Source organism: Ochotona curzoniae, unplaced genomic scaffold (assembly GCF_017591425.1).
Source record: "Ochotona curzoniae isolate NIBS_2020 unplaced genomic scaffold, NIBS_Ocur_1.0 scaffold_4701, whole genome shotgun sequence".
NCBI lineage: Eukaryota > Metazoa > Chordata > Mammalia > Lagomorpha > Ochotonidae > Ochotona > Ochotona curzoniae.
This window is the reverse complement of record NW_024467122.1, coordinates 69,177,840-69,191,241: the sequence shown is the minus strand read 5'-3', so window position 1 is coordinate 69,191,241 and position 13,402 is coordinate 69,177,840. Positions and strand designations below refer to the sequence as shown.

The 13,402-nt window shown below is 51.5% G+C and overlaps 1 protein-coding gene across 1 annotated transcript; it reads left to right on the top strand.

Annotated features, from left to right (window-relative positions):
• Positions 1 to 1,957: 1,957 nt before the first annotated feature.
• LOC121149240 (cartilage intermediate layer protein) lies at positions 1,958 to 13,142 on the top strand. The gene is made up of 8 exons (XM_040969739.1): positions 1,958 to 2,018; positions 3,845 to 3,941; positions 4,839 to 5,104; positions 6,622 to 6,801; positions 7,438 to 7,752; positions 8,513 to 8,621; positions 9,269 to 9,426; positions 10,774 to 13,142. The coding sequence occupies exons 1-8, from the start codon at positions 1,958 to 1,960 to the stop codon at positions 13,140 to 13,142; spliced, it is 3,555 nt and encodes a 1,184-aa protein (XP_040825673.1).
• Positions 13,143 to 13,402: the final 260 nt, after the last annotated feature.

The window sequence follows — 13,402 nt, the reverse complement described above, 5'->3', positions numbered from 1 at the left end:
GGGGGCGGGTGGTCAGTGAGAGTCCCAAAATAACTGCCCAGATGTGGAATTCCCTTTGGTTCTTTCCCAGCACCCACTGTACCTCCCGACCACCTCTCTGTCTCTGGACTCTGGCCCCAGGAGCCCCAGGCAGCAGCCCACCTGGCCCCTCACCAGGCTTTGCGGCATCTCCCCATAATGCTATGGATGTGAAATCCTGGCCTCTGAGAACTGCAGGGGATGTGGCAAGGGGAGGGGAGGCCCAGGCTCAGATCTGGTTTCGCTGCTGCTCCCCATGGCTGGCTGCCACACAGCCTGAGCCACCAGCTGTGCTATATAAGGGCCTGAGGCAGGACGGCTGCGGAGGCGAATACTCGGACCCCCAGCTGCCAAGTCCTGTTCCAGACCCGGTGAGCTGCATCTCCTTTCCTCTCAGCCCCTTGCTTGCACTCAGCTTTCTGGCTCTGCTGTTCCTCCTACCTTCCGCTGAGCCCCCCATCCCCTCACTTCTGGCTGATCCATTATCTCCCACAGAGAAGACACCCCTTCTTACTTGCATCTCTTCCATCACCTCCCAGTCTTCTCCCTCCCTCCCCCAAGTGAGGCCAGGAGCACCCAGCACCCCAAATGGTTTCACCGAGGGTCTCTCTACCTGTGGGCACCCAGCTTTGTCCTGCGTTCAGCCAGTCTGCTTTTTCCAGGACTTCTGAAGAGCGTGGGCCGGGAGACCTAGCCATCGTGGAAAATGCCAAGGAAATGGGGGAAGGTGGGGAACTGAGCAACCTCTGTGGGTTGCCAGATGGGAAATGGCTTTTCCACAAGGTACTGTCGGCCATCCTGGCCTCTCAGATGGCCCCGGAGCAGGCTCAGGCTGAATGATATTGCAGGGTCTCAGGAGCTCAGATAAAACTTGAAGGCATTAATTAAGACCTCGGAACCCATTCCTATCTGAGCAGCAGGTGGGGTGGGAAGTGGAGCGGGTTTTCTAACTAGGAGATCTGTTACATAGAATTGCTTTTCTCTTCCCCTGGGACATCCATGTACTTTTGGATTTTTCTTCTGGAGGGGAAGAATCTTCCTTTTCCTACCACGCCCTGAGCTTTGGAGATTGAAGGAACCACTTTGGAATCCCCTGGAATTTGTCTAGCTTTGGATTCGTCCAGAGCTCTGCCGAAACAGAAACATGTTCTGCTGAGTCTGGGCCATGTGTGCCCCTCAGTTCCTCACCCTCATTGCCAGGCCTGTCTTCCTCTGTCCATTCTTGCAGCCCCTCACCCCTAAACTGTACTCACAGTTACTGGGGAGCTCTGGATCCTCAACAGTGCACCCCCTTCCACTCTTCCTCAGCTGGTTCCTAGCTGCATGACTCCCAACCAGGCCCCAAACAAGCAGCCCCGCAATGTGTTCCAGCTGCAACATGCACATCTGGGAATGTGTTCATGGAGGTGCTGTGTCTGAGCCAGTGGGCCCTCTAGACTGCCTCCTCTATCAGGGTGGGGTCTAGGGCTACAAAGAATCAGTATGATCCTTTGTAAGGGTAGAAGGTGAGCCCCACCAAAGGGAGATGGAACAGATGCACCTCAGGGTGCGTCATTTTGAAGCTCTCTCTCTCACTTCTGCTCTCCCCTGTGCCTGATGTTATTGTGGAGTCCTGGAGCCAGGACTCAGGACCAGAACCAAGCTCTGTCTCAGTTAAACTTGGAGTCTGAGGCTCTGCCCCTCCGAAGCCACCCATCATCACAACTTGGGCCAGTGCCACTCCTGAGGACTTCCTTCTGTCCATGCTTCCAACGATCTTTCTTTGACAGGTCAAGTAATAGTTCTGCTTGATGCATAAGAGGTGACAACTCAGAAATGGGGAACCTGAAGCTGTTTTTCTTTGCAGGTCACTGGATCTGAGAACCTGCCCAGGGGACCACATTTCTATGAAGCACTGTCCTTGTCTCCTGTTCTATTCCTGAGAAGACCTGGGGAAAAGATGGCAGGGACCAAGGCCTGGATATTCTCCTTCCTGCTCCTGGAAATCACCTCCGTGCTGGGTACCGGCTAAGTATCTGCCAGCTCCTAGGTCTCCCACTTGCTATAGTGAAGTCGTAGCGGGTCTGGGGTCCAATCATGCATCTACCTTAGCATATAATGATGGCCCTAGGAATTGAGGCCATTTTATGGATTTACTAATAACACACACCCTGCCTGCTTCTCCTAAAAATAAACAAACAAAAACAAAAGCAAAAAAACAGAAACAGTTCCCAATATTAAAACTCACCATGGAAAACCTCTTGAATGACAAGAGTGATGAGCAGGGGAGGAGGCAAGGAAGAGGGTGGATGGCCCTGAACACTAAATTTAGCTCTGACATTCTTGGCAGCCAAAGCTAGAGGGAATCGCAGGGGCTGGCTGGGTTCTCCAAAGCAAGGTTTGGGTGTTGGTCTGTTTTTAGTTTCATGGAAATGTTTCTGGCCTAAAGCTTCGTGTCCTTTGGATCATGCAGCCAAATTTCACAGACTCCTCGCCCACACTCCTGCTGATCTCCTTGCCCTCTGATCTGTCCCTGTTTGGTGTTCCTGAGCTCTGAAAGGGACATCCAGGTAGAGAGACTCAGCCTAGTGCACCTGCTCACCCTCCAGACAAAGCTCTCAGCCCTGCCCTAGACGCCCCCTCCCACCTCCGCTTCCCTGCTGATTTCTAACCACACACTCGGTTAGAGCTTTAATTGCCTGTCCCCATGAGCTTTGTGACCACAGATGCAGAATAGAGGCTGTGTAAGCCACCAGCTGCTCAGCCCCCTGCCTGGCTCTTTCCATTGTGCCAGCTGCTGTGTGTGGAGATGATTAGCATGCAACCAAATGAGAGGCAATCAGATTAGGTTGATGAAAAAGTACTCCCATCATTCCAATCAAGCAGCATAATGAATTGGTTCCTGCCACGAGAGTTCATCTCTCCCAGCTTTCGCAGCTCTCTGCTTTCCCTCCCCCCACCACTTCCATTCTGCAGCTCCCAAGCCAGCCTTGGGTGAGACAGGAGGGGGACCTCCTGCAGCCTGAGGATCTTGTACCCATCCCTAGGTAGACCCAGTCAAGCTAGGGTCAGAAAATTGAGGACACTCTCTCAATGAGGCCATTCCCATCCTTCATGGGAGGGTGGAGTCACAAAGCTGGACTTTGCCAAAGGAAGGGAATTGGTACAGCTCTGTGCACAGCACTGGGCTAAAAGGAGTTACTAACATGTCACTCGGCGTCCACGTCATGTAAGGTGTTGCTCTAAGTGAACTTTGTGAACAGTCCTCCATGGTAGGAACTGTTCTCATCCTCATGGCTGGATAGAAAACACGAGGTCAGCTGGGCTAAGTCACTTGTTCCAGGTCACACGGTTAGGGAGGGATGGGGCTTCTAGAGACCATACTTTCAATCTTCATGTATTTCAGAGAGGTTTTCCTTTGATTTCCTTGAGGCCTCATGGCAATCCCCAGGAAAAGGGAATCAAGAACAGAATGAGGCCCCATTTTGCCAAGAAGGACAGGTCCAGACACGGACATGGGAGCCACAGCCTGAGGGTGCTCAACAGTGCCAGCAACAGTGCCAGTATCTGTGATGGGTTTTCTGGACCAAGTGGAAGGCAATGTTCTTTCTCTGAGCATGTGCCACATACCAGGTCCCTTTACATTCACAATAACTTGTAAATGCATCTTTATGTTACCAGGAAATGAGCTCTGAAGACTAAAAGTCTTTTAAGGTTGTACAGCAGTAAGTGGTGGAGGAAGGATTTGAATCCCAGTAGGAACCTCCCCTGCCGGATGAGGCCCCTGTATCTTTCTTTTCATCCTGGTCCCCACTAATGGTTCAACTTCTTCTCCTTCTGCCCTCAGGGAGGCAGATGATGCTCACCCAGTCTGTGAGAAGAGTCCAGCCTGGGAAGAGGACACCCAGTGTCTTGGCCAAGCCTGCTAACCCTCCAGACAGTGAGTGGTGGGGCAATGAGGAGAGCACAACGAGCAGAATACAGGGTGGGGGATGGGGGAGAAGGTCATTCTTAAGACAATTCAGGGTTTTCTGCAATCCCACTGCAAAAGATTGTGTGTGTGTTTAATTAAAAAAAAAAAAATATATATATATATTTACTAATTGGAGAGATAGTTGTTTTATCCATTGCTTAATTCTTAAATGCCCACAATACCTGAGGTTGGGCAAGGCTCAAATCAGAAGCCTGGAGCTTGAACTGGCAGCCATCCCTTGAGCCTTCCCAGCTGCATCCCTGGATGTGCAGGAAGCTGGGGTGGAGGCGGAGCCCAGGGCACTCCGATACTGGATGAGGGCATCCCAAATGGTGTCTCTTCTGTGGTGCCAAGTGCTTGTCCATTTTTACATGACATTTGGCCTATATATCTGCCCAGGAAGAGAGACCTAGTGTATTAGACATCTCAGAATCATGAAGCTGCCTAATCCATTGCAGGCGTCATACCCAGCTGCCTGGGGCCAGGGCACAGCCTGGCAGGGAGGGAGCAGGGGAGATGAGGATGGCATGGTGACAGTAGCTAGCTGAAGAGTGGTGTGGCCCAATCCATGGAGCAAGCTCACCCTGACAACTGTGCCGGGAAGGGGCATCACTGGGGTACAGGGCGACCCTTGAAGCACAGAGATCAGATCAGACAGGAAGCTACTGACTGGTTCACCCAGGCCCATGAGAACTTGAATAGAAATCTTGGCAGTGGGGATATAGAGAAGCCAGGAGGGGGGAATCCCAGGGTGAGGGGTGTAAGAGGTCCCAGGGATGATGCCCAGGGGCTGAGCAGGAAGTGGCTGGAAGTCGCATGGGGCACTAAGAGATGGCTCCTGCTAATCTGTCTCTGTCACAGGTCCCAGTGGCGAGTGGACCACATGGTTCAACATTGATCATCCAGGTGGGCTGGGCGACTATGAGCGGCTAGATGCCATTCGTTTCTACTACGGTGATCGTGTGTGTGCCCGTCCCTTGAGGCTAGAGGCTCGGACCACTGACTGGATGCCCGCGGGCAGCAATGGCCAGGTGGTCCATGGCAGCCCCCACGAAGGCTTTTGGTGCCTGAACAAGGAACAGCGGCAGGGCCGTAACTGCTCCAATTACACTGTGCGCTTCCTCTGCCCACCAGGTGAGCCTAGGTGGTCCCCAACCATTTCTTCCTATCAGCCATGGCACAGGGAGAGGCCAGAGGCTGCCTCTGGTGGCAGGAACTCAGGACAATGAGTCATGCCATGCTGTTAGTGCTGGAAGTTTTCCCATAGAGTTCCACATTTTTAGGTGTTCTCTGAGCAACCTGTCATGTTGAGTTTGAGTGACACTGTGGTGAAGACCCCTGGCTCTGGAGTCAGGCTGCTTGGGACTAAATCCTATACCTACCATGTGGACCATGTTCCATCCAGAAACTTCCTGACATTCTCTTAGGCTCAGGTTCCTCATGTGCAGAATAAGGAATCACGCATCTCTTTAGAAGTTTTTATAAGGATTAAATGAGATAATTGATGCAAAGGGCTTGATCTGAGCAAATGCTGATGGAATGTTAAGTTTCTACACTGTCCTGATATGACAGATCCACCTGAGTTATCCATATTATTCAGCCTTTACAATTGGCTTCTCAGAAATCTGAAATTTCAATTAAAAATTAATTTATTTTATTTGAAAGGCAGAGTTACACACACATAGACACACAAACACACACAGGGAGAGAGAGAGAGAGAGAGAGAATCTCCCACCTGCTGCTTCACTCCCCAAATGACTGCAACAGCTGGGGCTAGGCCACACCAAAGCCAGAGCTTCATCTGGGTCTCTCACCGAGGTAACAGGGGCCCAACACTTAGGCCATCTTCTGCTGCTTTCCCAGGCACATTAGCAAGGAGCTGGAATTAAAGTGAAGTCTAGTACTGGAACCTGTGTTCTTATGGTATGCTGGCATTGCAGGTGGAGGTTTAATTTGCTGTGTCACGATGCTGGCCTCAGGCATCTCCATCTTGACAAGTTAAATGAAGCTAAGAAAGGTTGAGTAACTTTTTGTGATTGCAGGCTGAGAGTTGCAGAGCTGGGATGTGGGTCCTTTGTGCTTTCAGAGATCATGTTCTTCTCATCCTTTTCTCCCTCCCATACACACTGGATAATACAGACATGGAGTGGGGGCAGGTGAGCTTAGATGGGCACCCTCCCATCTGGGGTCCTGCCCGTCTACACAGCCTGACTTGGTAGGCCAAGTGCCAGTGGTGGTCACACGGAGGGAATACTCAGGCTGGTCTTCTGGATGAGGTCTGGGACGATAGACTGGAGGTGAGCAGGTGAGCAAAGGATGTTAGATGTCCAAGTCCCCACAGATCCTAGGCCCTGACTTCTGCAGGAATATGTGGCAATTCCCCCACAGATGGAGAAGTAATGTGGGGATCGTGTATACACCCTCGGGTAGCAAGCCAAAGTTCATGTGCTTGGCTGCCAGCCCTGTGTAGGCCTCCACTAACCCTTGAGTGCCAGAACTGTGACTCCTGTCTGTTGAAAAAAAGTCATTGCAGCAAATGCAAACATCCATGACATCGATGACCCAACCCCATCAGAAGGAGCCTCAGGATCAGTTTCCTAACAGGGCCCTTGTGGGAGGAAGGTCAGACTGTCTGTGACTGTGTTTTGCAGGGTCCCTGCGCCGGGACTCAGAGAGCATCTGGAGCTCCTGGTCTGCCTGGAGCAAGTGCTCAGCTGCTTGTGGCCAGACTGGCGTGCAGACCCGCACACGTGCCTGCTTGGCAGAGACAATGTCACTGTGCACCGAGGCCACTGAGGAAGGCCGGCTCTGTGTGTCCCAGGCTTGTACAGGTACTGTCCTCTGCTGGCACAGCCTAGATGGATGGGTTAGAAGGCTTGTCAGGGATGGATTTTATCAGTCACTCATTGAATGTTAACTGAGCATCTGTTACATGCTCTGATGGGAATATATGATATAATTTAGGAACACAGCGCAGGGTCAAGTATCAAAGCTTGAGGAAATAGGGAAAGCTTTCTATTTATTTTTAAAACTATTTATCTAACGAAGTGGATGAGAGAGAATCTTCCACCTGCTAGTTTACTCCCGAAATGGCTGTAACAACCAGGGTAGGATCAGGAACTCCATTCAGATCTGCCATTTGAGTAGAAAGGGTTCAAGTACTTGATCCATCTGTCTGTGACATCCCAGACCATTAGCAGAGAGCTGGATAAGAAGCAGAGCCGGTGACACAAGAAGTGTCTTATCCACTGGGCCACAACACCAGTCTCTCCAGGGGCACTTTCTAGAAGGGGTAGCCTGGGTTAAGTCTTGAAGGATGAGTAAGAGGTAGTGATGCAGGTGGAGAAGGAAGAGTAGCAAAGGCATAAAGTGTAAGGGGAAGCACATTTGAACCTGCAGGTCGGACTGTGGTTGCAGAAGAGCTGGGATCTACGTGAGTCCTGCTGATGTGGTCCCTTGTTCTGCAGCATGTGACCTGACCTGCTCCATGGGGAAAGTGAATGCTGACTGCGATGCCTGCATGTGCCAGGACTTCACACTTCATGGAGTTGTCTCCCTCCCTGGCGGTGCCCCAGCCCCAGGGGCTACCGTCTACCTACTGACCAAGAAGCCTAAGTTGCTGACTCAGACCGACAGCAATGGGAGGTTTCGTGTCCCTGGTTTGTGCCCTGATGGTCAAAGTGTCTTGAAGATTACAAAGACCAAGTTTGCTCCCATTATGCTCACAATGCCTAAGACTAGACTGAAAGCAGCTACCGTCAATGCTGAGTTCGTGAGAGCAGGTAACCACATGCTCTGGGGTAGGGCTGGTGAGGAGGGTAAGAGTATCCAATAAGAGGGTCATGGTGCCAAAAGTTGGCTTCCCCACCTTTTCTACAGTAAAACTCCAAATCCTTATGATGGTTGCAAGCCATGATTCCAGATCCCCCACCACCCGAGCCATTACCTCTCTTTTCTCCTTTAATACACTCTCCACACTGGGTTACTCTCCTTCAGCCATCATGTCTTCCCAACTGTCACTCAAACACACTAACTCTCACCCAGGGCCTTTGCACTTATGCCATGGACTCTGCTTTCTATTTTGGTCCATCAGATACCTGCATAATTTGCCCTATCCAATGCATGAGGTCTTCCCTGAGCACCTTGGTGTGAGGTTTGTAGGTCACAGAGAGAAGCACACTATTGGTGGCAGGGGTGGGGGTGGGGAAAGCAAATCGCCAAAAATTTCTGCTGTTGGCAGCAGAACATGACTACTGCATTATCACAAACAGCCAGTCCTGTTCCAGTGGGAGTGCTTGGGAATCTTGGTGGGTACAAAATCCCCTTGGTTCCCTCTTGGGTGTTGCTTGGGAGGCTGAGGATGAAGAGGAGGTAGCCTCCAGTCTGAAACCTGCTTGCTTAGGTATCAGGGCTGGTGGTGGACAGGGTGGAGGTGGGGACAGCCATACGATGTAAAAGCCATCCAAGACCCTGAGGAAGCAAGGCACTCTGAAACCTGTCACACAGAACAAGTAGAACATTCTTCTTTATCTTCTGCTACAGAGACTCCATACATGGTGACAAGTCCCCAGACAAAAGCACGGAGAGCTGGCCAGAGTGTGTCCTTGTGCTGTAAGGCCACGGGGAAGCCCAATCCAGAGAAGTATTTCTGGTACGTCTTCAGCTGGATACCTGGCCCAGCTTCCCTCTCAGAGACCAGAGCTTTCTTGTGTTGGGTCTGGATTTATGAATAGTAATAGTCATACTAGTCAGTAGGATCAAGTTGCAAGTAAGACACCATATGGAGTCTGGCTGGTACTTACAGGTGGAAGCCAATGTGATGGAGGCTGCTCAGACAGTCAGTAAGACCCCTGAAAGCAGGGGTCTCCCAGAGCGTCTCTGGTCTTGGAGTCTTGATTGGTATCTCCCCAGAAAGCAGACCAAGCTTCCTTCACTGTATTTCCCCAATGGTTGTGGGTCCTTCACTCTTTACCAACATTTTACAGCCACTATCATGTTTCTGAGATCAAATTATTGCTCCCACTTTATGGTCCAGCAGGCTGAGGCTCAGGGATCAGAGGGGGTGGTGAAATGATTTGTCCAAGGATCTATTGCCAGTTATGTACTGGGGCTGGGCTTTGAACTTAACCCTTTAAGCCAATTAGTGCTCTCGAATGAGCTGAATCCAAGGTGGCACTGGCAACTATAAGAACATTTCTTGTCAAGCCGCCTGTCCCTGGCTGCTTACTCCTGGCACCATCATTTGAGATGCCCGCTCCCCCATTGCCCATTCAGGCTCTACCTCTTCTTTACTGGCAGGTACCACAACAACACTTTGCTGGATCCCTCCCTCTACAAGCATGAGAGTAAGCTGGTGATGAGGAACCTGCAGCAGGACCAGGCTGGGGAGTACTTCTGTAAGGCTCAGAGCGATGCTGGGGCTGTGAAATCCCGGGTTGCCCAGCTGATGGTCATAGGTAAGTCTGTCTGAGTTCCTAGGGGTCCTGACTCTGCAGTGGGGCTCACAGCCCAATGGACACAATTGAGCAGTAAGAACTTAGGTTTGTCTGCTGTGCATTCCAGCACACATAGGTGGAACCTGATTCTTGCCATCACAGTCATCTTTTGAGGAGGGGGTGAAGTAATATAAATAAAGATGGAAAAATGCAGCTAAAACAGGAGATAAAGTACCATAAACTTTTAACTGCATGAGAGAATGATACCTACCAGAAAGGAGTGCCCATAGATGGCTGTGCTAAGGGGTAGTTTTTCTACTAGGCCTTAAATAATGGTTCTCAGCCAGGGGTGCCTATTAGCACTATTGATTGAGTGGGGTTTTTTTGTTTGTTTGTTTTTAAATATAGATGCCTCCATCTGGCCTCCTGGAGAGCCTGATGTAATTGGCCTGCATGGGATATGGTTTGAGCCTGCATGGTTTAAAATTGCCCACGAGGTTCTGATTTGTAGCCATGGACTGATGTGAGCAAAAGAACAGGAGTGGGGAAAGCAGGGAAGCCTTATAAAGAAAGAGTGACTTGATTGAAATTTAAAGTTGGAGGTAGGGGAAGCTTGAGACTGAAAACCAACTAAGAACTTGTTCTTAGAAAGCAAGGGGATGTGGCCAGGCATGGTAGCCTAGTGGCTAAAGTCCTTGCCTTGCATGCACCAAGATCCCATGTGGGCACCAGTTCGTATCCCAGCTGCTCCACTTCCTTTCCAGCTCCCTGTTTGTGGCCTGGGGAGGCTGTGGGGGATGGCCCAATGCCTTGGCACCCTGCATTCGCATGGGAGACTTGGGGAGGCTCCTGGTTCCTGGCTTCAGATTGATACAGCTCTGGCTGTTGTGGGTACTTGGGGAGTTCACTTGGTTCACTTGGGGAGCTCGCATCCTTTCAAAAATTAGTGTGTAATTAAAGCCATGTAAAATATGCTAGGCTCCGATCATCTTAAACAGGCTCTAAATATCTTCCCACATAAATGGGAAGGCCATGCAGGTGACAGGAAAACTCTTCTGGCAGGACAGTGCCTGGTGTTGTAGGACCTGAACCATCCACGGCCCCAGTCCATACCAGCAGCACCCCTCATTAAAACACCCCCAAATTTTCTCAAGACCATGTCATTGAGAACCACTCTAGTGGTCTTAGCAAACCAGTGTTGTTTCCATAAGTACTCAATAGGCTTAGCAGGAACTGCTCCATCTCCCTTTCTTGAGAGCTCTGTGAGCATCCATAGTCTCTGAAAAGCAGAGAGGTGATTCTAGAGTAGGCGCCCTTTGAGTAGAACATGAACTTACATCTTAGTACACATTCCATTTCCCTCCACAGCGCCTGATGCGGCTCCTTGCAACCCAGTCCCTGAGAGCTATCTAATCAGGCTGCCCCATGACTGCTTCCAGAATGCCACCAACTCCTTCTACTATGACGTGGGCCGCTGCCCAGTCAAGACCTGTGCCGGACAGCAGGATCACGGCCTCAGGTGCCAGGATGCTGTGGAGAACTGCTGTGGCATTTCCAAGACTGAGGAGAGGGAAATCCAATGCAATGGGTACACGCTGCCCACCAAGGTGGCTGCGGAGTGCAGCTGCCAGCGATGCACGGAGACAAGGAGCATTGTGCGGGGCCGCGTCAGTGCAGCGGACACCGGGGAGCCCATGCGCTTTGGCCATGTATACCTGGGGGGCCACCGTGTAAGCATGACTGGCTACAAGGGCACTTTCACACTGCACGTACCTCAGGATACAGAGAGGCTGGTACTCACGTTTGTGGACCGACTGCAGAAGTTTGTCAACACCACCAAAGTGTTGCCCTTTAACAGGAAGGGGAGTGCTGTGTTCCATGAGATTAAGATGCTTCGCCGGAAAGAGCCCATCATCCTGGAAGCCACGGAGACCAACGTCATCCCCCTGGGGGAAGTGGATGGCGAAGATCCCATGGCCGAATTGGAGATCCCATCCAACAGCTTCTTCCAGCAGAACGGGGAGCCCTATGCTGGTAAAGTGAAGGCCAGTGTTACCTTCCTGGATCCACGTGATGTTTCCACAGCCACAGCCGCTCAGAGTGACCTGAACTTTGTCAATGATGAGGGAGATACCTTGCCCCTTCGGACATACGGTATGTTCTCAGTGGACTTCACAGAGGAGGCCACGGCAAAGCCACTTAATGCTGGCAAGGTGAAAGTCCGACTTGACTCGACCCAGGTCAAGATGCCAGAGCATCTGTCTGCCATGAAACTCTGGTCACTCAACCCTGACACGGGGCTATGGGAGGAGGAAGGTGATTTCCTGTTGGAGAGCCCAGGGAGGAACAAAAGGGAGCAGAGAACGTTCTTGGTGGGTAACCTGGAGATCCGGGAGAGGAGGCTGTTTAACCTGGATGTCCCTGAAAGCCGGAGGTGCTTTGTTAAGGTGAGGGCCTATCGGAGTGAGAGGTTCCTGCCCAGCGAGCAGATCCAGGGGGTCGTGGTCTCTGTGATCAACCTGGAGCCAAGAACTGGCTTCTCATCCAACCCTAGGGCTTGGGGCCGCTTCGACAGTGTCATTACAGGCCCCAATGGAGCCTGCCTGCCTGCCTTCTGTGACGACCAGTCCCCTGATGCCTATTCCGCCTACGTCTTGGCCAGTCTGGCTGGGGAGGAATTGGAAGCAGTAGAGTCCTTTCCCAAATTTAATCCAAATGCAATTGGCGTGCCCCAGCCCTACCTCAACAAGCTCAAGTATCGTCGGACAGACCACGAGGACCCACGCGTTAAAAAGACAGCGTTCCAGATCAGCATGGCCAAGCCAAGGCCCAACTCAGCTGAGGAGAGCAATGGGCCCATCTATGCCTTTGAGAATCTTAGGGCCTGTGAGGAGGCACCTCCCAGTGCAGCCCACTTCCGGTTCTACCAGGTTGAGGGAGATCGGTATGACTACAACACGGTCCCCTTCAATGAAGATGACCCCATGGGTTGGACTGAAGATTACTTAGCGTGGTGGCCCAAGCCAATGGAGTTCAGGGCCTGCTACATTAAGGTGAAGATTGTGGGACCGCTGGAGGTGAATGTGCGATCTCGCAACATGGGGGGTACCCACAGACAGACAGTGGGGAAGCTGTACGGGATCCGAGATGTGAAGAGCACTCGAGATAGGGACCAGCCTAATGTCTCATCAGCATGTCTGGAGTTCAAGTGCAGTGGGATGCTCTACGACCAGGACCGCGTGGACCGCACCCTGGTCAAAGTCATCCCCCAGGGCAGCTGCCAGCGAGTCAGCGTGAACTCCATGCTGCACGAGTACCTGGTCAACCACCTACCCTTGGCGGTCAACAACGACAGCAGCGAGTACACTATGCTGGCACCCCTGGACCCGCTAGGCCACAATTATGGTATCTACACAGTCACTGACCAGGATCCCCGCACAGCCAAGGAGATAGCGCTTGGCAGGTGCTTTGATGGCACGTCTGACGGCTCTTCCAGAATCATGAAGAGCAATGTGGGCGTGGCGCTCACCTTTAACTGTGTGGAGAGGCAGGTGGGCCGTCAGAGTGCTTTCCAGTACCTCCAGAGCACCCCAGCCAGGACCCCTGCTGCAGGCACTGGCCGAGGAAGAGTGTCCTTGAGGAGGCAGCAGCGGGCCAGGAGGGGTGGCCAGCGCCAGCCTGAGGGAGCAGCCCCCTGGAGGTTCTCTGGGGCTGCTCAGCAACCCCTGAGCAACTAAATGTTACGGTGCTTCCTACCCCACCTCGTGTGACAGTCGTTCTGACACTGAGGCACAAACTGTCACTTGGTTAATTTAAACACATCTGGTTTGGTACAATTGGCTTGTTTATTTGCTCATGCCTTTGACTTATTCTCCTCATCCCATGATACTGATATGCCCCTACATAGCAAAATAAAGCCTATTTGTGCTATTTATTTTATTTTCATTTTTTTTAAAGAACACAGAAATTGGCCACTGGTAAACCTCTACAGCTTGGC

Coding starts and splice junctions, on each gene's coding strand:
- LOC121149240 (XM_040969739.1), top strand. CDS start 1,958: ATGGCAGGGACCAAGGCCTGGATATTCTCCTTCCTGCTCCTGGAAATC. Junction 3,942..4,838: donor GCTAACCCTCCAGACAGTGA/GTGGTGGGGCAA, acceptor CACAGGTCCCAG/TGGCGAGTGGACCACATGGT. Junction 7,753..8,512: donor TGCTGAGTTCGTGAGAGCAG/GTAACCACATGC, acceptor CTTCTGCTACAG/AGACTCCATACATGGTGACA.